Genomic DNA, 24,951 nt, shown 5'->3' with positions numbered 1-24,951 from the left:
GCGATGGAACTCACATTTATCTGACTTCACGAAAAGCTGGTTCTCCAGGAGATGCTGGAGGACCTGTCGGACATGGAGGATGTGCTCTTGAGCTGACTGGGAATAAATTAGGATGTTGTCGAGGTTGACAAAGACAAATTGGTTCAACATGTCATGGCGCACATCATTGACCAGAGCCTGGAACACTGCAGGAGCGTTGGTCAGTCCGAACGGCATCACCAGGTACTCGTAGTGCCCGCTAGCCATGTAAAACGCTGTCTTCCACTCGTCTCCTTCCCGTATCCGAACCAGATGGTAGGCGTTGTGAAGGTCCAACTTGGAGAAAATGACCGTCCCCTGGAGAGGCTCGAAAGCTGAGGAAATGAGTGGTAGCGGGTAACGTTTAACCGTAAAGTCAATAAGACCCCGGTATTCGATACATGGACGCAGCAGGGGAGGCAGATGGACGCATAATCCCTGCAGCGAGAAAGTCCTCAATGTACCCTTTCATTGCTTTGGTCTCCAGACCCGACAGGGAATATAGTCGTACCAGTGGCAGTGCGGTGCCTGGGAGAAGGTTGATGCGGAGGAGGAGATGTGGCGCAGGCAGAGTTGAAAACCTCCCGTGAAGTCCTGGTACTCCGCGGGAACGGCGGAGAGGTTCGAGGCTTTACCCATTCCCGCAAGGAGACATTCCGGGGCAGGCTGCGCCGACTTCAGACAATGTGCATGGCAAAACGGACTCCAACCCGTGATGGAACCCGTAACCCAGTCGATTAGGTGGTTGTGCATCTGGAACCATGAAGACCCCAAAACCATGGGTACATGAGGAGACTCATGAGAAGAAACTGCATAGCCTCACAGTGGTTGCCTGACACTCGCAGGTTGATCGGAACCGTATTGTGGGTGACAAAGGTTGTTGAAAAGTGTGTAGCAGAACAACTGATTGCCCACCTCAACAACAGCCCCTTCCCATTACACTCCATGCAGTTTGGCTTCAGAGCGAAACACTCCACAGAAACGGACAACTGCTTTCTTCTGGAAAATCTGAAGTCCAAGATGGACAAAGGGGGCGTTGTTGGGGCTGTGTTTCTGGACCTAAGGAAGGCTTTTGATACTGTTAACCATGAGATTCTCATCACAAAATTGTCCGAGTTCAACTTTTCCCCCGATGCCTTGAGATGGATGAAATCATACCTTGAAGGCAGAACTCAGTGTGTCAGAGTGAGCAATGAGCTGTCGCCCACTCTTAGCTATGATGTGGGCGTGCCCCAAGGGTCAATACTGGGGCCCCACCTGTTCAGCCTGTACATTAATGATCTGCCTTCTGTCTGTACTGGGTCTGAAGTTCAAATGTATGCAGATGATACAGTGATATCTGTGCATGCAAAGAGCAAACAACAAGCTGCACAAGAACTCACTACTGTAATGGTCCAGGTTCCAAAGTGGCTCAGTGACTCGTGTTTGCATCTCAATGTGAAAAAAACTGTTTGCATGTTCTTCACAAAGAGGGCAACAGATGCTACTGAGCCAGATGTCTACGTGTCAGGGGAGAAGCTCCAGGTGGTATCTGATTTTAAGTACCTTGGCATCATACTTGATTCCAACCTCTCTTTTAAAAAGCAGGTGAAAAAGGTAATTCAAATAACCAAATTCAACCTAGCTATTTCCCGATTTATACGAAATTGTTTGACTACAGAGGTAGCAAAACTGTACTTCAAATCTATGATACTCCCCCACTTAACATACTGCTTGACTAGTTGGGCCCAAGCTTGCTGTACAACATTAAAACCTATTCAGTCTGTCTACAAACAGGCTCTCAAAGTGCTTGATAGGAAGCCCAATAGCCATCATCACTGTTACATCCTCAGAAAGCATGAGCTCCTGAGTTGGGAAAATCTTGTGCAATACACCAACGCATGTCTTGTATTCAAGATCCTAAATGGCCTGGCTCCCCCTCCACTCAGTATTTTTGTTAAACAGAAAAACCAAACATATGGCAGCAGATCCACAAGGTCTGCCATGAGAGGTGACTGTATAGTTCCCTTAAGGAAAAGCACCTTTAGTAAATCCGCTTTCTCTGTGAGAGCTTCCCATGTCTGGAATACACTGCCATCAGACACACATAACTGCACCACATATCAGACTTTCACAAAATGCATGAAGACATGGCTAAAGGTCAATCAGATTTGTGAACATAATCCCTAGCTGTGTATTGCCGCTTTCCATGTTGTCTGTTGTCTGTAGCTTGTGAGGTGTGGAAACACTTTGTTGCTTTTATGAATTTTGTCTTGCTGCTTTTTGTTCTATGTTGCTCTGTCTGTATGCTACGTCTTGCTTGTCCTATGTTGCTCTGTCTGTATGCTACGTCTTGCTTGTTTTATGTTGCTCTGCGTGTGCTCACTGCTCAATGATTGTCTATATTGTAATTGTTTTTAATAACCTGCCCAGGGACTGCGGTTGAAAATTAGCCGGCTGGCTAAAACCGGCACTTTTACTGAAACATTGATTAATATGCACTTTCCCTGTAAAAATAAAATAAACTCAATAAACTCTGCCAATAGAATGCCAATCCAGCGTTCTGACGTCCATCGGGATGGAAAGGACTTGAGTGGAGATACCCAGCTCCGACACCAGGGTAGTGTCCATAAAGCTCTTATCGGCCCCAGAGTCAATAAGCTCCCGGATGGATTTGAACTGGTCTCCCCACAACAAGGTAACATAGAGGGGGAAACGAGTAGTGAGAGATTGGAAACTCCCCGTACAGCTCCCCAGTGTACTCGTACCAACTGATGAGCCTGGTCTTTTAATGGGCAGGTAGATAAGAAATGTCCCGTAGCTCCACAATACAGATAACCCTTAGTGTTCAGTCTGCGTAAGCGCTCAGCAGGAGACAATCTAGCCCTGCCCAGATGCATGGGCTCTGGAGGAGGCGAGTCGACAGCCCTTGTGATTTCTGAGGGAACTCGGGTGACACTGGATTCTCTGGGAAATGTAGACCAGGGATTTCTGGGATTCCTCGGAGGTGAGGGGGAATTTGAGGACGAGCGTGGGCGACAGGGAAAATACCCCCTCTCCCTCCTACGTTCCCGTAGCTGCCCATTGATCCGGATGGTCAAGTCTATGAGGGAGTCGAGGTCCATGGGCAGCTCCAGGGCTGCGAGCTCGTCTTTAATCACATCCGATATTCAGTGAAGGAACATGTCGAACATGGCTTCCAGGTTTCAGGCACTCTCAGCTGCCAATGTGCAGAAATCCACACTACGGAAGTCTTGACGTAGTTGGAGCAGCTTACGAGCAGCCTCTCTCCCAGACAACGGAGAATCGAACACTTTTCATTCCTCAGCCAGGAAAATGGTGTACTGTTTCTCCCACACCGCCGTAGCCACGGCGAGGGCCCTCCCGGACATCAGCGTTATCAAGTACGCTATCTTCGAGCGGTCCAAGGGGAACGAAGAAGGCTGCAGCTTGAAGATGAGGGAGCACTGGGAGAGAAACGCCCAGCAGGTTCCAGAATCTCCAGCGCCGCTGGTGGCAGGGTTGCTAAGAGTCTGGGGGATTACTGTTGTGGCTTGCTGCCTAGTTGGGAATCTGTGGAATTGCTCTAGCAGTGTATTGAACGCATGGTCATGGCATTCTGCCAGCCTCCATAAGGCTGCAGTAACTCCTTGTGTCTTTCAATGGTGGCTCCTTGGGAGGAGACAGCGTTGCGGAGCTGGTCCGAGTCTGCTGGGTCAGTCATGGCCAGTTCGTACTATCACGGCTCAGGCTAAGACCAGGGATGCAGACACAGGAGGCGATAGTATGAGTTTGAGAGTTTATTACCGTACAAGGGGCAGGCAATCGGTAGGTCAAGGCAGGCAAAGAGTCGTAATCCAAATCAGAGTCAGGCAGGTACAGGATGGCAGGCAGGATCAAGGTCAGGACAGGCAGAAAGGTCAGAACTGGGAAGACTAGAAAAAGTAAAAACTAGAGCACAGGAAACACGGGAACACACTGGTAGGACTTGACGGGACAAGACAAACTGGCAACAGATGAACAGAAAATGCAAGTATAAATACACATGAGGCAATGGGAGACACCTGGTGGGGTTGGAGACAATCACAAGACAGGTGAAACATGTGCTGGGAGAAATTCCCAGCACATAGTCATTGGCTTAATCGAACTAATCTACCAACCAATCATATCCCACGACACCTTCCCCTTAACCCACCCCGTACTCTAGCACACCACAAGCACAGAGCTACACCTCGCAGTAGTGTGACTCCATAAAATCTTCCACAGAGTGGGTTAGATAAAATGGGTTTTGATGTCCATTATCACATTCTGCACTAGTTCCTCTTCTGCAGCCTAATGGTGTTAGATTGGCGGCAGCCAGTGTCTGGCAGGATTCAGAGGTGCATAGGATTGATTAACAACACTGTTATTCTTTCTACTAAAACTGTGGCGCATCACCTATGCACAAAACCCCATAGTATAGGTCTATGACAGCACATAAGTCTGTGGGTTACTGATGTCATCAAATATTCAAAGTGCCTTATATTGCCAATAAGTTTTACTATCCCTTTAGTTCTGAAGTATCCTAAAGACATCATTAAGGGCCCAGATTTGTTGCACTTGAAGTTGAAGCTGATTCTCATCCTCCCTATGTGTTTCACTACGGGATGCTTGTTTTCTGCCTCCTACGGAATTCCTCTGAAAATATATCGTTTGGAGTAACGTGAAACTCAGGGCTGTTGACACAGCCAGAGCTACAGCTTCCCAAAGCAGACAGCCATACAGCCAGGGAGCCAGCCAGCCATGAAGTAGCCAACCAGCCAGCCAGCCACAGAGCAGCCAGCCACGGAACAGCCAGCGAGCTACAGAGCAGCCGACCAGCCAGCCACAGAGCAGGCTACCAGTCAGCCGTCCACAGAGCAGCCGACCAGCCAGCCATGGAGCAGCCATCCAGCCCCAGAGTATCAGACCAGCCAGCTAGCCACGGAGCAGCCGACCAGCCAGCCAGCCACAGGGCAGCCAGTCAACCAGTCAGCCACAGAGCAGCCGACCAGCCAGCTACGGAGCAGCCAGACACGGAGCAGCCAGCCACGCAGCAGCCAGCCACAGAGCAGTCTAGCCCAGTGTTGCCCTCTGCTCCGACCGACACGTCTACCCACCTCCCCGGTGATTGACATATCTCATTAACATAGAGTTATTTAACACCCAAACACTAAGAGCTGGACACATAATCCAGCCCATCCTGCCCACCTTAAGCTGTGACTCAGGCCACTAAATCCATAAACAATGGGGCTAGGACCCACACTGACACACACACACACACATACACAAATCACACCCACCTCTATTTCCTCTTAGAGTCGGATGACAGGTAGCCTAGCTACCCAGAAGGGTTTTAGAGCTGAACTGACGTGTAGCCTATTTTGAGATATTGGATGGTATATAAAAACAATTGGTGTAATGAACCCTTGATAATTTAGGCCAGGAGGACCCATTATCATTGCCAGCATTGCTAAACTAATCTAGATGGAGAAGAGGGTTGAGGCAGACATTTTTAACATTACTGTTTATTTTAGAGAGTAAAACATCTAGCATCACCAGTAACGTTCAATATTTTTCACTGGATTTGATATTCATATTAAAATTATAAAATTATTATGATATGTTGAAAGTTCTGTACTGCTTTGTTTAGAATATTCACGTTCTTTAAAGGTCATATTGCTCAACAGTAAACCACAACTAATCCAGAACGCTGCAGCCCGCCTGGTTTTCAACCCTCCCAAGTTCTCTCACGTCATCCCACTCCTCCACACACTGCACTGGCTTCCAGTCGAAGCTCATATCCACTACAAGACCATGGTGCTTACCTACAGAGCAGCAAGAGGAACTACCCCTCCCTACCGTCGGGTTATGCTCAAACCCTACACCCCAACCTGAGCACTCCATCTCTTAGAACCTCAGGTCTCTTGGAACTCCCACCCCTACGGGAGGGCAGCTCACACTCAGCCCAGACCAAGCTCTTCTCTGTCCTGGCACCCCAATGGTGGAACCAGCTTCCGCCTGAAGCTAGGACAGCAGAGTCCCTGCCTATCTTCCGAAAACATCTGAAACCCTACCTCTTCAAACAGTATCTTAAATAATCGTCCTCCTCACCTCGACCCCCAAAATAAATAAAAATAAATATCCTGAACCAGCACTTGTACTTCACCCTGTAAACGTGAACAACAACACTGCCCACTCATCTGAAACTGTCTGTGCCCTGTCCTCTTCCATGTCCATATCTTTCCGGGCTCTGTGTAAGCTATTCATTATAGCTATTAGCCATACAGCCACAACCTGAACAAAAACACTGCCCTCTCATCTGCCTCTGTGTGATGATTCAGGTGGGGAGATTGTGTGAGATGTAGCCCCACAAGGATGGCTGCTTTCCCCACAATGATGGCTGAGTAATCGTGGCCTCAGCAGCCACCTGGGAACCAGGAACACAGTCAGCCGATATAAACCACTGAGTCAACACCTGGCTTGGCACCCAACACTCCCCCCTACCCCCAGCCCCTGCTCTGTCCATCCGGCCCTCTCTCAGCATGTCCCTGTCCGGCCATCGTGCCTCTTCTCCCACTGCCCCCTGCTCTGTCCAGTCTGTTCTGACCAAAGCCACAGTGGTGAGCTCTATGGAGCCCACATGCAACAGGAAAATATGAATGGCCTCAAAACCACTACCGGACCGGGGAAAACACACATACGCATGACAAGGGAGTGTCCTCAAACGCTCACCAGACTGACTCAAACTCATACACACAAGCACGCACACACACACACGCACACTCTCTCTTATCTGAACAGTACAGTCCGTTCAATGAGCTGTGGTTGCTCAACATCTCCAGATAAGATGTGTATGTGAATGAATGGGAATTCACTGGGGGATTTTAGCATGTTTTTTTACTCAGTCCTGCTTTATAAGCAAAGTTTCAAGTGTACTCTCTGGGAGACACTCAAAACTCTTATCAAACCCATTAAGCTGTAGAATTTCAAAGGGATAGGTACTGTGTCTTGAGAATGTCAGGTATCACGTCCAGAGTTAAGCGTATTGGGTTTTATGAATTTAGGTTCCCATATCACACACCGCCCCTCATCCAGGCATCCTGAGCATGTAGAGATGTGAGGAGGTGAGATAGATCAGCTCCAGACTGATATCTGGCCTGCTGGCCTTATCTGCCTGTCCCCAGCTGGATCAGATGGCCTCTAACCCCAGACACAGGCTGCTATCAGGCCCAGCAGAGAGAACCCTGCCCTGGGTAGGACAAAGCCGGATGGCTCCCTGCCTGGTCTTCCTCTGACTGACTGGCCATGATTTGTTACACATGAGAGATAAGCCAGCCGTGTGCTGGGGTTAAGCGTGCCACTTAAAAGGCACTGGTTCTCTGTGATCACGAGTGCACTCTCCCGCTACCCCTTAACCCCTAACCCTCATCTCTCTTTCTCTTGTCTGTCTCCCGCTCTCATTTTCTCTCTTTTCCTTTCTCTGTATTCAGCTGCTGTCGTTCTTTCTCTTTCTGTGTCTCCTGTCTCTTCCTCTCTCCTTCTTTCTAAAATAATGACACGTGGCCACAGAAAGAGACAAAGTTGATATTTTAAATTATACTTTATTTCATATAAAAACAAAACAATAAAACAAATAAATTAGATATTTCTAAAATAATAATCTTGAGGATTTAAAAAAAAGAACATTGTGATTGTTACAATTGTATTGGGAGTACATAAATGGAATGTCATGCAGTTGATCCTGACGTTGTGTAGTATGGGAATCAAAACAACAACACTGAAGATCTTTGTGATAAAACTCTCGATGTCGAAGGGCTAAGTTAAATTCAAAGAGGCTGTTCTGAAGCTCATGGTTTGGTTTTCAGTTGGAGGTCATGCATTGGTATAGCTGCCTTACAGGAGGAAAGAAATAATTTTGAGCTAATTTGCTGAATGTTTTGTTTTATAAAAATGATGACACACCAAATAAATCTCACACCTCAACAGTAAGGATATCAATGTACACAAAAAGGTAGCCATCCCCACTGCCCTGCTACCTGAATAGCTTTTCTTATTTATTTATTTTTACTGTATGAGCATTAAGCTTTGCTTTCAACTGACAACATCACAATCTTTATTCTAAAAATGCTTTTGAGTCATCTGAATGAAAAACAACCCAGGGCAGTTAGATTGTGAAGCGTTGTTGAAACAGCAACATGCTAGGCTTATCTATATGATTTGAGGTGAACCCTTTGCATTCTCTGGATGACATTTCTAGAGTTCTTCCCAATGGTAACAGAGCATCAGAATTAGCATTTGTATATTAAAGATGGTAGCAGGATAAAGATGGCTATCAGTGGGAGCCAAGCATTAACATAATAAGGGACTCTTCATTTGCACACAGGCTGAGGGACTGAGGCTACCCCTGGATCACCCTACCCTCCCTGTCCCCAAAGTGTCCCCATAGTCACACCCATCAGGATTGCCAAAGAGCCTATTGTCCAGGTCCGGCCTCAGCCTGTACCCCTGCAAACACACTGGGCCTGGTTAAAGGGTTAGAGGGGAAACAAAAGAGGAGGATTCTCCCATTTGAAATCAATCACACTGGGCCTTTCACATTCAGACATGCAGGTCCAGTCCTTTTCTTTTCATACAGCACTGACAGTAGAAGCTGGGCTGCTCCCCCTGTATTCCCACAGTGTCCTGTGTTGAATTGTATTCTTCTCTTCCAGGGCCCAGACCATACTGTTCTTACAGTTAGTTTATGTATGCAACAATTGAAAGCATAAGGGATTGGGGGTCCTGAGGGCCTTGACCGACTGGCCTCAATGCCATATAAAGGCCAGAGCAGAGTACAAACGGGGCTGAGGTTGTTTTGATGAAATGGAATGAGAATCGCGAGGACATTTAGTCCGTTAAAACACTTGAATACATAATTTCTTTCTTCACCTCAGTTGAACACCTTCATTTTCGTATCATTTAGAATAATTTATAAAAGGTAATTGTCTTTTTTGTGATATGTACATAAAATATTTGTATATTTTAATATATTCACAGGAAATCAAAAATACAGGCACTTTGCTGCCCCTACAGCAACTTTGTAATACAAGAGATCCTGAGATTTAAGACAATTTTAAATAGCAAAATGTAAAATAATCTTATATACAGAGAGATTTATATTTAACAATCAACTTCTCTGTTTTTTTTTATATCAAAATAAATATTTTTGGTAACACCTTATTGTAAGGGTCTGCAATAAATCATTTATAAGGCATTTATAAACCATTTACAAATTTTTGCAGTCCGTAATCTAAAGTGTGCACTATTTATACTTTATAAACACTTTATAAAGGTTTTGAGTGACCAGTGTAATTTCTCACAAAAACATGGTAGACATTCCAGCAGTACCTGGTAAAAGAATAAGCATTCAACACAGGATGTTTAAGGAAATATATATACATGTGTGAATAACTTGCTTACTAACATTTACAAATGTAGGAATAATTAGTAATAAAATGTGAGCAAACTATTTGTAAATGCCTTATAATGCCGTATGAATGGTTTATTATGGACACTTAAAATAAAGTGTTAACATATTTTTTGTTAAAACATATTTTTCTGGTTTAAAAGCCCAGTTTGGATCCCGTTCAGAGACAAGCTCGGATGAGTTTGAGTACAAGAAGACCATTGTTGATCCTCTCTGTAGAGACCCAAACAAAAGAGAGTCCTTTTACTATAAAACCCCAAACCTGATAAGAAGAAGAAGAGGCAGCCATTTTAGATGACCAGGGTCCTGTAGTGCCAAGGTTTGAGATACTGTTCTTAGGCACAGTCCCAGAGCAGACAATGCAACATGGTTGTTTTCCAACGCAAACTTCTCCAGGTAATGCCCTTTGAGCCAGAGGACTCCCGTTGGAGCCACAGTCTACCGCAGTGCCGTTTTCAGGTCTACCCGAGAATGCACGTCGTGGTAACCCAGCAGACAGGGGTCGGTGGACAGGGCATCGTGGATAAAGACAGAGTCATTGTCCGAGGAGCAAGAACTGGAGGTGTCCTCGCACGACGGGGAGTACTGTTCAAAGGGTGTCGACAGGTCCAAGTACTAAGAAAAAGAAGTAGGAGCGAAACAGTTAAGTTTGGTAACACTTTGCATTTGTGTTGTTGTGTATTTTATTGTATTTTTAAGCTTGACGTTTGTGTTGTGTGATGTATAGTAGGTTTTACATTTTATCTGAGACTGTGCTGTGTACAAACCCAGAGAGATTTGGTTTCTAATCTTGAACTACAGGGTGTCTTACAGTAATAAACTAAACTATAGCTGGAACAGTCTGTTGCAACAGGACATCTGGCGAGCAGATTGTGTGTGTGTGTTTGTGTATGTATGTGTGTGTGTGTGTGTGTGTGTGTGTGTGTGTGTGTGTGTGTGTGTGTGTGTGTGTGTGTGTGTGTGTGTGTGTGTGTGTGTGTGTGTGTGTGTGTGTGTGTGTGTGTGTGTGTGTGTGCGTGTGTGTATGTGTGTGTGTGTGCTTGTGTGTGAACGGGGGTCCAGACACCCACCTCGTCAGAGATAGACAGCAGCACTCTGTCTAGCTCCTCCACCAGCTGTTTGAAGGTGGGTCGTTGTGTGGGCACAGCATGCCAGCACTCCCTCATCTTCATGTAGCTGCACACATACACATAGACAGACAGGGCTAGTTAGTATCAGGGTATATACACATAGACAGACAGGGCTAGTTAGTACCAGGGTATATACACATAGACAGACAGGGCTAGTTAGTATCAGGGTATATATACATAGACAGACAGGGCTAGTTAGTACCAGGGTATATACACATAGACAGACAGGGCTAGTTAGTACCAGGGTATATACACATAGACAGACAGGGCTAGTTCGTACCAGGGTATATACACATAGACAGACAGGGCTAGTTAGTACCAGGGTATATACACATAGACAGACAGGGCTAGTTAGTATCAGGGTATATACACAAAGACAGACAGGGCTAGTTAGTACCAGGGTATATACACATAGACAGATAGGGCTAGTTAGTATCAGGGTATATACACATAGACAGATAGGGCTAGTTAGTATCAGGGTATATACACATAGACAGACAGGGCTAGTGAGTATCAGGGTATATACACATAGACAGACAGGGCTAGTGAGTATCAGGGTATATACACATAGACAGACAGGGCTAGTTAGTATCAGGGTATATACACATAGACAGACAGGGCTAGTGAGTATCAGGGTATATACACATAGACAGACAGGGCTAGTTAGTACCAGGGTATATACACATAGACAGACAGGGCTAGTTAGTACCAGGGTATATACACATAGACAGACAGGGCTAGTGAGTATCAGGGTATATACACATAGACAGACAGGGCTAGTTAGTACCAGGGTATATACACATAGACAGACAGGGCTAGTTAGTACCAGGGTATATACACATAGACAGATAGGGCTAGTTAGTATCAGGGTATATACACATAGACAGACAGGGCTAGTTAGTATCAGGGTATATACACATAGACAGACAGGGCTAGTTAGTATCAGGGTATATACACATAGACAGACAGGGCTAGTGAGTATCAGGGTATATACACCCATCCACAGCATTTTCACATTTACACACATCCAAATATAGCACAGGAGAAAGGACACAAAATATATATTCTAAAGGAAGGCAAACATCCACTCACTGTTTCTTTCTTTCACAACACAGTAATAAATATCAATTTACAACTTCAAGTTGAAGGGTTAGGTGAGGAGAACGCTGTGGTGTGTGTTTGGTATGTTTTGGTATGCACTTATGTGTGTGTACTCACAGTTCGTGTGTACAGTTGGAGGGTTTGTCCATGCGGTGGCCTTCCTTCAGCAGCTTGAAGAGCTCTTCCACGGGGATACCGGGGTACGGTGAGCCCCCCAGGGTGAAGATCTCCCACATCAGCACGCCAAACGACCACACGTCACTCTGGTGTGTGTAGACTCGGTCGAACAAGGCCTCTGGTGCCATCCACTTCACTGGCAGACGTCCCTGCAAAACAGAACAACCACGGTTAGTGAGCGGTGGACAGTCAGTGAGTCAGTCGGTTGCCACAACGCCAGAGCCGAAGCACCATTACAGTTCTAGCCTTTCATCCAGTCTTCCCCACTCCCCCCATTCCTCCCTTTCTTTTGCCCACTCCCCTCTTCCCTTCCTTGTCCCCTTTTTCTAATTATCTTCCATTAAGCTGGCTGCCAATCAGTGGGCACACATCAAACATCTGTCTTTAAGAGCATTAAAGCTGCAAACAGGCACAAGCCGACTGGGTGACACTAGACAGAGAGCAGACAGTGTGCTGTGTCTACATGTACCAGCAGGGGCTGTTCTAAAAGCTGGCAAGCCAGACGACGCACAACAGCACAGCCCTGGCACAGGGGGATAGCAGAATAGGATAACTCACGTTGGTGGTTTTCTTGTAGTAGTCAATCTGGTGCACTCCTCTTGCAAGGCCAAAGTCTGCGATTTTCATGACGTTGTCTTCTGTGACGAGGACGTTTCTGGCAGCAAGGTCTCTGTGGATGCACTATAGAGAGGAGAAACCAGGGTAAAGTCATTGAACATGAAGATAGATATACGGCGTTTTGAGTTTCATGTTAAGTGCTTGTGAAATGATACCCTACAATTAAAGTATTGCAATTACGTGAAGAGGTCTACATTGCGGTTGTCTGTTTCTGCCGGCATCTGGTAAAACCAGATAGGATTGACAAAGAAATGATTCGCTGTAAGTTTCTAAAATGAAAAGACCCGGTCTTAAGTCAACACGCAGCGTCCAATTTTAACCAGACGCACCAAATTAAATCGACTTTATAGATCTGGAGGTTTCGTCGAAAAACAATCCCTGTCTGCCAGATTTGAATGGATGTCATTAAGTTTATTTTGGTTTTCATTTGAAATAGACGTGGTATTTGGGGATTGGTGGAAATGAGAAAGCCGTGGTTTTGCGGGGGCTCCGTAATGGTGGGGTGGTTTCAGACTGCTGCATTCTTAGCAGGCCACAGAGACAGAAACCCGATGCCGGGGCACAGACGCAGCTCTGCGCCTGTTTGCTAACAGATTTATGGCAGTGCTAAAAAGGACAAAGCCCACTGCGGCAGGCAGGACGGAGGGATGGATGAACGGAGGGGCAAACAGGGCTCAACCACCACTCCACTGTGGAATGACAGGATGGTGTGTTGATAAGAGAGAAGAGGATAGTGAATGAGGAAAGGTGTGCTGGGGGTAGGAGGGAAGGAAGGAGGGAGGGGTTTGCAACTTGCTCTTGCTTGTTGGCTAAACCCCTTCAGGCCAAAGGCATTCTATAGAAGGCCAGGTACACATTTTAAACCCGATAGAATACATACATAGATAACTAAACCCCTTAGGCCAAAGTCATCCATTTGAAAGCCAAAGGATATAGGTAGGGTATACAAGCCCAATTGCTGGCCAAACCCCATTAGGACATAGTACTCACCCTTTTGGAGGCCAGGTACTCCATGCCACGCGCCACCTGGTAGGCACAGGACAGCAGGTCTTTGAAGGTGAGCTGCTCCTCTGGCACTTTGGTCACATCAAAGGTATAGTCCATGCCAGGGGGCCGTCGGGCCCGCAGGTACTCCCTGAGGCTGCCTTTAGACGCATACTCTACCAGCACGTACAGAGGACCTGATGGGGGAGAGGAGAAAGTTTGTGATTGAGTCCACCCTCACTGAGGATGCCTGGAGGCATGGGGCCACCAATAATGGCAACTTCAATGAGCAGGGCTAGAGTCAAATGAGTGAGGAGCAAAAGTGAGATAGTAGCATTATCTGTTGTGAACTTTTGTCCTGAACTCACCTTCTTGTGTGCACACCCCCAGGAGGTTAATGATGTTCTTGTGCTTGTCCATCACCTTCATCAGCTCCATTTCAGATATGAGATCTGACAGGTCTTTGTCTGTGGCATCATCTGGGGAACGAGAGGGACACACATTTTACGTCTTATGAACATATCTGGAAATAGAGTTAATAGTAAATACTAGTCATTGTCTTGTCTCCTCCTAAGAAGCTGGTACCTAGCTCATACCTTTCAACATCTTGACGGCCACAGTGGAGATGTTCTCCTGATGGTCCTTGTTGATCCCATAGGCCTCAGCTCTGACCACCTGACCGAAGCAGCCCTCACCCAGTGGCTTCCCTAAAGTCAGACTGGAAAGAGGAAGGACAATGATGGTCAGTACAGTGAAGAATCATGGAACACAACAGAAACCAAAACACACATTCAAGATGGAGGAACTCAATGACCATTAAGGAACTTCAACAAAACCCCTAACAAACGAGGAAGTCAAAGCAGGACTTACTTCTCCCTGTGAAACTCCCAGTCGGGGTCGTAGGGCAGTTCAAACTCCATGACTCCGGCCAGCATGGGGGAGCAGCTGGAAGACAGGCGGGCCACTCTCATCAGAGACGCACTGGACTTCCCTGACGAGTTGGAATCCACAGAGTACTGTCTGCGGAGGGGGAACTTGGAGAGTTTCTGGACGGGGAGGACATCGAAGGGTTCTCTGCTTGGGTTGACCTGCATGCGACACAGCACCACAATCACGATGGCCATGACCAGAGCCAGGAAGCCAGACGCGTAGATGATGATGTCAGTGTACTTGGTCTCCATTAAGTCCACCTCGTCAGCCACGTCCTCTTCTGTGAGAAGAAGACAATGAGAAGGAAATAAGAGGATTGGTTAGAGACTGACTGTCTCAAGCTCAAGTGACAATTCCTTCTGAACTCCTTTGACGATACAAAAAGACCTGTAGTATGTTGACCCAAAAGACAAGGGACCATTTCTTCTGAACTCTTCTAGATTCCTTACTTTGGCCATATGTTGCCATACTATTGTTTGAGTAATAAACGTACCTGAGAGGACAGTGAGCCAGGCAGACTGGTAGGAGTAGCCGATGGAGTTTCCAGCCAGACAGGTGTACTCTCCAGCATCCTCCATGGTCACATTAGTCAGGTAGAGAACTTCCACCTCCGACATGTTTAGGCTGCCTGTCTTCAGTATCTGAACGTAAGGAGTCCCGTCTGGGCCGTAGCGGCTGCCGTTTCTCTCAATGTGTTTCAGCCACTGGATGTGAGGCTGGGCATCGCTGTAGACCTTACAGAAGAACTGGACATCAGTGCCCACCACCGCTGTAGTGTTGGCTGGCAGACCAGCTTGCAGGATAGGCCTGTGTGGGGAGCGCTCTGAAAACAAAGAGCGAGGTAGGGGGAGGGAGGGTGAAATACAGAGAGAAAGTGTTAGACTCCAGAGGGCATTGAGGATTCCCCTTGACTGGGGGAAGAGTTCAAAGTTCGGCCAGGGAGACAGCGAGCGGGAAATTCCTCTGTTCAAAGGAGCACATCGCTGACTGAACTGCCAGAAGTACTCGCCATTGAAGTAAATACTAATCTAAAATAACAGTATTTTAGTTTTCTACATGTGGCGTTTCAGAGGCATGGAGAGAAAGGCCAGTGGTAATGACCAGTGTTAATCTGACTGATCGCAGTGCAGCACAGCATCGCCAAAGGGGAAGGGACCGATAAGCAGGCAGGGTCTCTCACAACCAACGCCAGCCATACTCAGTCAGTCTCACTAATTGGTTTCATTAGCAGCTTTCTTTTCTAGCCAGGCCAGCCTTGAAGTCTCTCTATCTCTCTCTCTCTATCTCTCTCTCTCTGTATGCATGCTCTTTTCCCCCTCGCATGCTTCTGGAGACAGTAGTTGACCCCACGCCGGACTGCCAAGCCGGCGAAACAAACTGGCCAGTCACAGGTCGGGGGGAAAACTGGTTGGGACGCTATCTCTCCTCTTCCTGCCACGGCTGACGCCAGTCCCCCCCCCGGCCTCTCAACCTCTTTTCCCCCGACAGTCCAGATATTTACTGCCTCTGTGTCTGTGTCTCTCTCTCTATCATAAAACATCCCGGTGAACTTCTAAAGCCCCGGGTGCTGGTTGAATCGTGGCGCCCCCGTGGGCCCAGCCTCTCTGGCGGCTCCCTCCTCGGCTCTTTCCTCCTTCTGTCTGAGGTGGGCTTTAGAACCTCTGTGTTTCTCTGTGTCTAGTAAGACGCCGCTGGGGCAGAGCGGGGAGAGAGCTGGGACGTGACAGTAATTAGGTCTGACATGTGCTAAGTATCATGGGTCGGCAGTGGCTCCGCGGGGAGACGGGCCTGTGTCTAGATGTCTAGAGTGGGGTGGTGATGGGTGTAGGAGGGTGGTGACAATACCGTATAGTACTGCACACACCATGGAGCTTTGACTAGCTGTGCAGACTTTATAATGAGTTTATGCCAACTTTACTTTCAGTCATTATGGAGAGGCAGGGCTTGTGTTAAGTTTGACAGAATTTGGTTGAATTAGAGGATGGTGGAGGGAATTACTTTTGCTAATTTCCCATACTATGACTCCCAGCTTTGCGAGTTGAATGTCAGATGAGCAAACAGCAGACTATTGTTGGGTAGGTGAAGAGAGGTTTTTGTTGTGAAGTGGGTGAGTGTGTTCTTACCCAGCACGTCCAGAAGGTAGCTGTGTGTGATGGAGCCGTATTTGTTCTCCACCAGACAGGTGTAGTTCCCACGGTCTGAAGGCACCACACTCTCCATCACCAGGCTCCAGTGCTGGTGTCTCAACTATAAATGTACAAAACGGACACGTTAGAAATGGGTGGTCTATACGTTGTGTGTTGGACTGTTCCTATGGATACAAGTTATATGGGCTTGTCCTTTGGAAGTGCTTGTCTGTCTCTATGGTAACTTGTTGTTGATGGATCCAGTTTAAATAGATTCACAATGTGTTACTTCCCTATTGAGACTAAATGTCAGGTACCAGGGTTGAGGCCAAAGTATGTGGAGGTTATACACTAATAAAGAAAACCGCGATCCACCGTCTTTCTCCCCCTCCCTCCTTGACCCTCCTTCTCTTCCCCACCTTAGCCACTCTCTTTCTGTCTTTGCTTCCAGGTTGGTCACTATCTCACCTTGATGCCTCCAATGCGGTGCTCTCCCCTGAACTCGTGTCCGTTCTTCAGCCAACGGATGAAGGGCAGAGGGCTGCCCATTGCCGGGCAGCGGAACTTGACCGTGTTCCCTGCCGGCACTGCGTACAGCTTCTTCTCCATGCGCTGGGTGTGGGTCCAGTAGGGACCTCTTGTGAAGTAGACCTGGTCATTATCTATCTCAGCTGACGTGTCTTCTAGACCATTGTCCTCATCATCATCACCTGAGCCCAGTGAGTCTGAGAGAGTAGCATAAAGACATGAAAAGAGTTAATAACTTTATCATAACTGATCATTCAGAAAGGGTGAACTTAGAACATAGAAATTGATCAATAGAACCTAAAACTAAATTGGATCCTACATGTATCTCTAAGGCTCAGATCTTATTTTTCTAGATCCAGACCTCACCTGCTACAGTGATGGTGAAGTTCCTGAGGGGCTCCTTGGTTCCCCGGAGGACACACACATACACCCCAGAATCCTCGTACGTCACGTCCGTGATCTCTATAACGCCCCCGCGGATCTGGATGCGGGCGGTGTGCAGCACCCGGGTCCACTCTTTGTACCAGTACACGCCCCCTGGTCGGTTGGTGTCACAGCGCAACTTGAGGACATCACCCGGTTCCAGGAGCAGGTGCTCATTGGTGTCCTCACCAAGGTCATCCAGGACAACTGCAGGGACAATGGGGAGACAAAACAAACACGTGAGTATTGACACACGCTAAAAGACACGTACACACACAGTACAATCAGTGGGCACATCTTGTTTTAAAAAGAGTGGCCATTTCCTCAATTATGACCTTTCAATTCTCACCCACATTATCCCCCTGACCCACCCGACACATACAACATTTTTATCCCATGGCGACCGGAGGCCTCTCCACCTCTCTTTGCTCCTTGTTTTGTTCAGCATAGATCATTGTGGGAGCGAGAGCAAGCTAGCTATCCGAAAAAATAAAAGAGAAAAGAAAGAAAGATAAAAAGGATGAAGCTAATGAACGTGTTGTAGCGTGACAGCGGATGGGCCTTCACAAACAAATCGATGGGGTGGCAATGGTTCAGTGGCGGTCTAAGAGGCAGGCTCGGAGAGAAAGCTCCGTTTCAGCCCACCAAACAGCCTCTCAGTCACACAGATGGCCCCTGTCATCCTCATTCATACTCCTCTCTGTTCTCTCTACTCCACTGGGATAGAGGCAGTTCAATGGCCATTACCTGCTGGGACTTCAATGGCCGTACTTTGGTCCAGGGAATGAGAGATCAGGGTCCCTAACAGGAAAGACAAGGTATGAGATTAATATACATTGACTTCCAACTAGTTAGTGTTGTTAGTCATCAATTACTATCAGGATATAATTGACTATAAAACACAAGGCTACACTGAATGGAAAGCCCTAGAGATCCTATTAAATTATGTATTCTAATTCCTAATTCTATGTGAGAAGCATCTCATAGCCTGATTAATAAACTCTGGTTTACCTGGTAGAACCTGTAGCCAGGCAGACTGCATAGACTGAAGCTGGTGTCCAGCTTGTGTGGTGGTCTCAGCCATACAGATGTACTCCCCAGTGTCCTCCAGAGAAACGTTGCTCAGAGACAGAGAGTTCACTTTGGAGATGTTGCTCTGGAGTGCCGTCAGAACTCTAAGATGTGGCTGGCCCTCGGCTCCCAGGCGATCTCCGTCTCTCTTCAGCCACTGAACCTTGGTGAAGGCCGGCCGGTGGACCTTACACAGCAGCTTAACCTGTCCCCCTACAACCGCTGTAGCATTCTCCGGGTAATGAGGCAGGATGAGTGGCCGAGGCACTCTCAGATCTGTACAGAGAGAACGAGAGAGGAGAGGAATTGTGAGAATAAAAAAAAAAGAGAAAAACTCCCTAGGTTTCAGTTTACATCTAAACGCTTCCATAGAAGTATGTGTTTCTTGCATTTCTCAGCATGCTTGTGTTTGAATGTGGGCTGGTTGGTTGGTGGGTGATGGAGTGCACTGATAAACTGGGGGCTAATGTGTCATGATAAGTGCTCCCCTGGCCTCCGCTCGTTCAGCCATATACGATGTACCCGCTCAGTCAAAACGCTGAAAAGTGCAATTCCAGGCCAATTTTCTGTGTGATTACTTCCTGCAGCCCCCTCAGTCAGTCAAAAGGCAATCTGTTCCCCCTACTTGAGGAGCTGCTCTCCCTAACTGCTCCACGAGCCATGCAGAGGTAGAGGAGGAATACACAGGGGAGAGCTAGGCCACCAAGTTAATGGTGAGAGAACAACACGACCCTGTTCACTCTGTAATGCTCCATTTGTAGAGCCAATGCATAATACCATGATTATGCTTAAAGAGGTATCGCATATTAAAACCTCAAGACTTGAGCTTTGGATTAAAAAAAAATGTGTTCTTGAATTGCAACGATTATCCTCATCATTTGTATGGTTGGTTGAATTCAACTCAAATTAGCAACAACAAAAAATACAGTTCTATTACACTGTAATAAGTACCTTATATGTTCCTTGTCCATTAAAAAACTTCCATTCACTGGACTATGAGATTGACCCATCTAGCCATTCGTTTACCATCCCATCACACACTGTGAATTTACTTTGCAGCATAGCATAAAAAGCTGTGGCAACTTTAAAAGTGCTGCTTTCTATTATTCCTGGAAAGGCAACGTTTCCCACCAAGTACACAGAGCCATGCTAATGAACTTATGAGGACTTGGAGAGGCCCGTGGCCTTCATTTGAACTCACAGCTGAGTGTGAATAGTCAGCAAGTGTCGAGGGGACAAACACAACACAACACAAAACATTTCACTGGTGTGACTCGACTGGCAGGGGGAACTACGCTGGGTTTGACCATTTGGCCATCAGATGCACTCGCCTCTTTCATGACTAGAGTTCCTTTAGAGGTGAATCCATGGTATGCTATGGTTTGTTTATCTTCGGGGGGGCACATTTGGCAATGTAAGTCTTCTACATTAGTATCCTTTCACCACAAAGGATATTCTGAGAACCAACTGCCATAACGCAATATTATCATATAATATACTGACTCTGTCTGAACAGTGAGCGATAATATTGTACCCACGTTGCTTACAACACATTAGGACAGACCAGTGATTAACCAGTTAAAATGCAAAGTATCCTACATGCCAATGAATTTTGAGCTATGTCATATCTGGAGGGGATATATTCCTCAGTAAATCCCAGTCAAAGTCTGAGTGTGAGCAGCACTGTTCTACGTTAGCACACTGATGCCTGTGCTCCGGAACTATGTGTGTGGCATACAGTTCACTCCTCTGCCAGACAAATATCACAAAGTTCATCCTGCAGCCACACTTAAAGAGTTCACGGCTACCTCTGTTCTCTCTCTCATTCTCTCTTTTTTTCTGGTTGGTAACAGGAACTTTCCTGGATGGTGTTGCAGTGCTGAATTATTACCGTTGTCCAATGAGTCAAATGTTTTCTGGCAAGGATTTAGTGCTGCATTGTAGTGCTGCATTCTCCACGGCGGGAGTCAGCTTTTCCAAGGAGTCTTAACAAACAGGCCCATTGAAAAACTACCAGGGTTCACCTTACACAGTCCCCTCTCTCTGTCTTACCACTCTCACTGCTGTGGTAGCCGAGGGTTTTTTCATCAGTGAAATGTATTTGAATCTTTTGGAAGTTATTTACTGTGCTTGGACTCTAAACAGCTGTGAATAATGAAAATAAGTTGATCAAAGTTTTTGAAATAAACCCTAGACTAGAGTAGGGCTTCCTCCTTTCCTGACAGTGAACAGTATAGGGGCTTAAAAAAGACCCCAGCTCCTGTGAGCCTGGAGGGCTGCAATTTACCGAGCCTGTTGCCAATCTGCACACATCATAACAATACTTAGAGCAAAATGGATGGCTGTGGCAGGTAATAAATGAAGACAGGCGTGTGTTTGTAAAGCATCAATGGAAGCCCCCCCCATCCTCTCCTCCTCCTCCTCTCCTTCCTACCCTCCAACCCCGGCCCTCTCGGCTGGCAAGGGCCAGACAAATTTACACTTCCGAGCCCCAGGGTCTTGGAGGGATCGGGTAGCATGGTTTACGGCACCAAAAACACTGGGAGGTTTTTTCATCCTTACCCCCCCCCAAAAAGGATTACAACCTTTCTCCTTCCTGTCACCTTGAATTCGACTGGATCACACCTTCTCTATGGCTCGCTGCTCTCCTATAAATAGACCAACCTAACGAATCAAAGGGTTACTGTACTGTACAGCTAAGGGCACTTTTTTCCTTCCCCAATGAGATCTTTCAGTGAATAAAATGGAAATGTGAGGGGGAAGTGTTAATTTAATGGCCTTTCTATTATTTTTAAAGCTTTTGTTGGTGGTTTATTTTATTACTTGTCTGAGCAGAACTGAGCAACCTCACTTGAAACATTAAGCTGGGAAGTATAGACTTGAGAGATGTATTTTAAGAAACTGCACAGTTGAGAAACCACCCTCTGGGAGAATTCAACCAGTGGTCCATCAGCAAATCATTCTCAATAGGGCTTTGGACCATTCATCAGTATAGGAGAAATAACATATAAGACAACAGTCTTGGCAATGTTTAGAAACCTACCTTGTGTTTTTCCGTCTTCTGGCGTGATGGCTTTGGTCAGGAGTCCAACAGTCAGACAGAATATGACCATGCAAACTGTACAGGCATTCACCATCTTGCAGGTGTGTGTGATAGCAAAATAATGAAGGGGGGCTAACCCTGGCCTCACACACCGATTCCGGGCATTGGCAAACTCAACACACACACCAAAAACCGGACCTGGAAGGACAACACAGAGTCAGACAGTCAGTCAGTCATTCATTAAAATTGTAGCATGTGATTTCAGTAAGTAGCACTGAAATTGTTTGTGGGATATAGCCTTGTGAATAGGTAGTGATAGAAAGAGACTCTTTTAGACTGGCCTTGTATTCTTATTAAACTGGTGTCCTGACTGTCCAGTCATTAAAGCACATTGTCCACTGTCCCCTGCATCATGAATAACTTAAGAGTGTGAATGTGCGGCTGGAAGAAAGGTGCACAGCCTGTCTGGATAATGGGCCGTTACTATGAAAACACTTGAGACTTGCCAGGAAGCTATCTGGGAGCAACAATAGCAAATTCACAGGCACACTCAACACAACAGACAGGCCAAAACAGAGAAGAAAAATAAGCCTACATATGTAATTTTTCCCCGAGCCCCCTAAATAATCAGCCTGCCTCAAAGACTAGGCATAACATTTATATAACATAGTAAAAGTAAACATGTGACACTCAAATGAGTATGATATGTTAAGTTTGGTATGGTTACATAAGATACAATTGTACTTAAAACAATAACTAAAGGAGGGTGGTTGGTCTAGCAACCCAAAGGTTGAGTGTTTGAATCACATCACGGATAACTTTAGCATTTTAGCTACTTAGCATGTTAGCTAACCCTTTCCCTAACCCCTAGCCTAGATAATGTTAGCCACCTAGCTGATGTTAGCCACAACAAATTGTAATTCGTAACATATCATATGTATTACATCATACAAACTGTAATTCATATCATACGAAATGGATGCTGGACATCCACAAATTACTAGCCTACATACCATACAAGATGTAACTGTATCTGTATCTGTATACTGTATCATGCTAAATGGAAGGAGACAGATCTACATTTACTATGTTACGTCTGCCACTGAGTCCAGGTTGAAATAATCTAGTGAGGATTTATTCAACATTTAGCTATATTTAGAGCACACTGTTCTTATGAGGACAAAAAAACATTTTGATTTGATGGAAATATGTTTATTTTTTATAATCGCGTGACAGGGGACCACAGTTGGCAACAGGAACAAGACTGAGCTGCGTGATTATTTTTGTCCAGGTGCCATGACGCCAACCGAACCGAGCCAGGCCAACTGTGCACAGGCGCCAGTCCTGGAGTGTTCCATGCATACCATGTGCGTGCCGCCATGGCGCACACAGTTTAATAACTATCCCTTGAATGAACTATAGCCTATTCTTTCTCCATTTAGAACTGGGGGTTATATGTGGTCTTATTTACGGGGCGTTTATCCTCAGCGAAAGGTGAGTTCATCTCGATGTGGTCCCATGAAGGCTAATCTTGCCATGAAATAAACTAGTAAAAGTTGCCCAGTGGTTTGTCTGTGTTTATAACAAAAGCACCAAGTGAAAGATAAACATGCCTTCAATTGTCGTGAAGGATCTACACAACCGGTTAATTTCTTTGCGTTCATTTATTCGCTTTAGCCGAATAAATCAAACGATGTCTTCTGCTCCTTTACCTTCCAACAACTATTTCTGTAACATTTTAACTAGATGACCATCGTGAGAAATTCGCTATAATTTAAATCAGTTTCTCAAGGCGCGTTACAATTATTGCCTATAAGCCTATCTTTGTAGCCTAACTGATATAACCAATATAAAGTGTCCAGTTGGTATATCGCATAAACTATTGGGGTAGAAAACACAACAACATAATGTCATGTTTGTGCGCGTCTGTTTCACACGCTTCCAAAGTCAATCAAATCGATATGACAGTGAAAACAATGTTTTAACTCTTTACTGCACAAATACTGCTACATTCAGCAATCTCTCATTCACTTGTGAGCAAACTCTGAAATTGAAGGGGATTTGCAATGTCAAAAATACATTATAAGAACAGAAGTATGGCTGTATTATCATGCATTTCATTAAAACTGTTACATTAGACTAACCGAATCACATTGTCTAATATAGGCCTAATGTAAATAAAAAATAAAAAAGACATAACCAACCATGGAACTCTTTGCAAGAAAGGTTATTCATGGACTAGTACAATGTGTGGAGTTGAAATCAATTTGGTAATAAAACATACAGCCAGGAAATAATTATGCAACCTCGCGGGTCCAAGGAAATCGTATTACCTTTTTTTGTCGGTCTTTGCTCTTAATGATCAATCCTTGATAAAGTCTATTAGGCACCAGAATATCCAAGTTCCATTCGATCGAGGTGAATATTGGGCTTCTGTTTCTTTCTCTTTTTAAAGTCTTTTGGTGATTGCCTTTAATGTGGGACCCGGTGAAAACCTCGGAGATACACCTATACATCCATCAAAACAACCATAACATGAAGGACAGCTGCCGGTGTGGAGCAGGCAGGGAAGGAGCTAGCGCTGATCCTTGGAACTGGGGCGCAAAGTCCACTTCACCCTGACCCAATTGTGTTCTCACAGCAGAATGAGGCTTGCGCGCCTGGCTCCTTATATCGGGTTCATGCGGCAGAAAGTGCTAAATCCAAAAGGAGAGACTTCGGGCAACTTGCTGCTCAATTCACATTTCCCCACTTGCGATTGGAAGGAACAAGATCCGTGTTGGTTGCTGCAAATAGAAACAGATAAATATCCGATGTTCTCGTTGTAGTCCCTTATATCGCTCCTTTCTCAGTCAATGTGGATACATTATTCGGCAACAGCGCTTCAATAATAGAGCAGATGTTGGTCAATCTTTGCGCACCGTGGTTTGCGCTTCACTAGCTCAGAGTCCGTGCATGAATTAGTTGGTCCCAACAGAACGCAGTACATTTAAAAGCGAGCTAAATCTCAATTAGGCTAGCTAGCCACTCTGGTAATGTTGCGGGGTAGTTTACTGCTGCGTCTCGTTGCCGATCCGACTCCACTGCACTGTGAGCGCAAGAGTCACAACAATGGACTAAAACGAGCGAGAAGAGAGAGGAGGGGGTAAGATTCTGTAACCCCCACCCCCAAAACAAATCCCCTCAGAGGCTGCCCCCTCCGTGACAAATATAAACCAAGATCTCTGCCGCCTCCACTCCATTTACCCCAAATCCAAGATCTTAATTGACAGTTTTTCTAGATTGTTGCTCTATTAGGTTTAATGTCTCATTTCAGGCAGATTTAGCACTTGACTA

The 24,951-nt window shown here is 45.9% G+C and overlaps 1 protein-coding gene across 2 annotated transcripts; it reads right to left on the bottom strand.

Moving 5' to 3' along the window:
• Nucleotides 1-7,594: 7,594 nt before the first annotated feature.
• Nucleotides 7,595-24,716, bottom strand: LOC120057032 (fibroblast growth factor receptor 4-like). Of its 2 annotated transcripts, none has more exons than XM_039005395.1 (16): nucleotides 23,949-24,716; nucleotides 21,616-21,813; nucleotides 18,513-18,848; nucleotides 18,249-18,302; nucleotides 17,445-17,708; nucleotides 17,019-17,275; nucleotides 16,548-16,671; nucleotides 14,918-15,247; nucleotides 14,365-14,704; nucleotides 14,091-14,212; nucleotides 13,863-13,973; nucleotides 13,501-13,691; nucleotides 12,451-12,573; nucleotides 11,833-12,041; nucleotides 10,555-10,660; nucleotides 7,595-10,099 (listed from the first exon to the last, which is right to left on the bottom strand). In XM_039005395.1, the coding sequence occupies exons 2-16, from the start codon at nucleotides 21,707-21,709 to the stop codon at nucleotides 9,923-9,925; spliced, it is 2,838 nt and encodes a 945-aa protein (XP_038861323.1). In that variant the 5' UTR covers nucleotides 21,710-21,813; nucleotides 23,949-24,716; the 3' UTR covers nucleotides 7,595-9,922. The 2 variants fall into 2 exon arrangements, with proteins under 2 accessions (XP_038861323.1, XP_038861321.1); XM_039005393.1 differs by having other exon boundaries at nucleotides 9,988-10,099; nucleotides 10,555-11,585.
• Between the last annotated feature and the right edge of the window lie 235 nt (nucleotides 24,717-24,951).

Source organism: Salvelinus namaycush, chromosome 12 (assembly GCF_016432855.1).
Source record: "Salvelinus namaycush isolate Seneca chromosome 12, SaNama_1.0, whole genome shotgun sequence".
Classification (NCBI taxonomy): Eukaryota; Metazoa; Chordata; class Actinopteri; order Salmoniformes; family Salmonidae; genus Salvelinus; species Salvelinus namaycush.
This window is presented reverse-complemented; position numbering and strand designations above follow the sequence as displayed.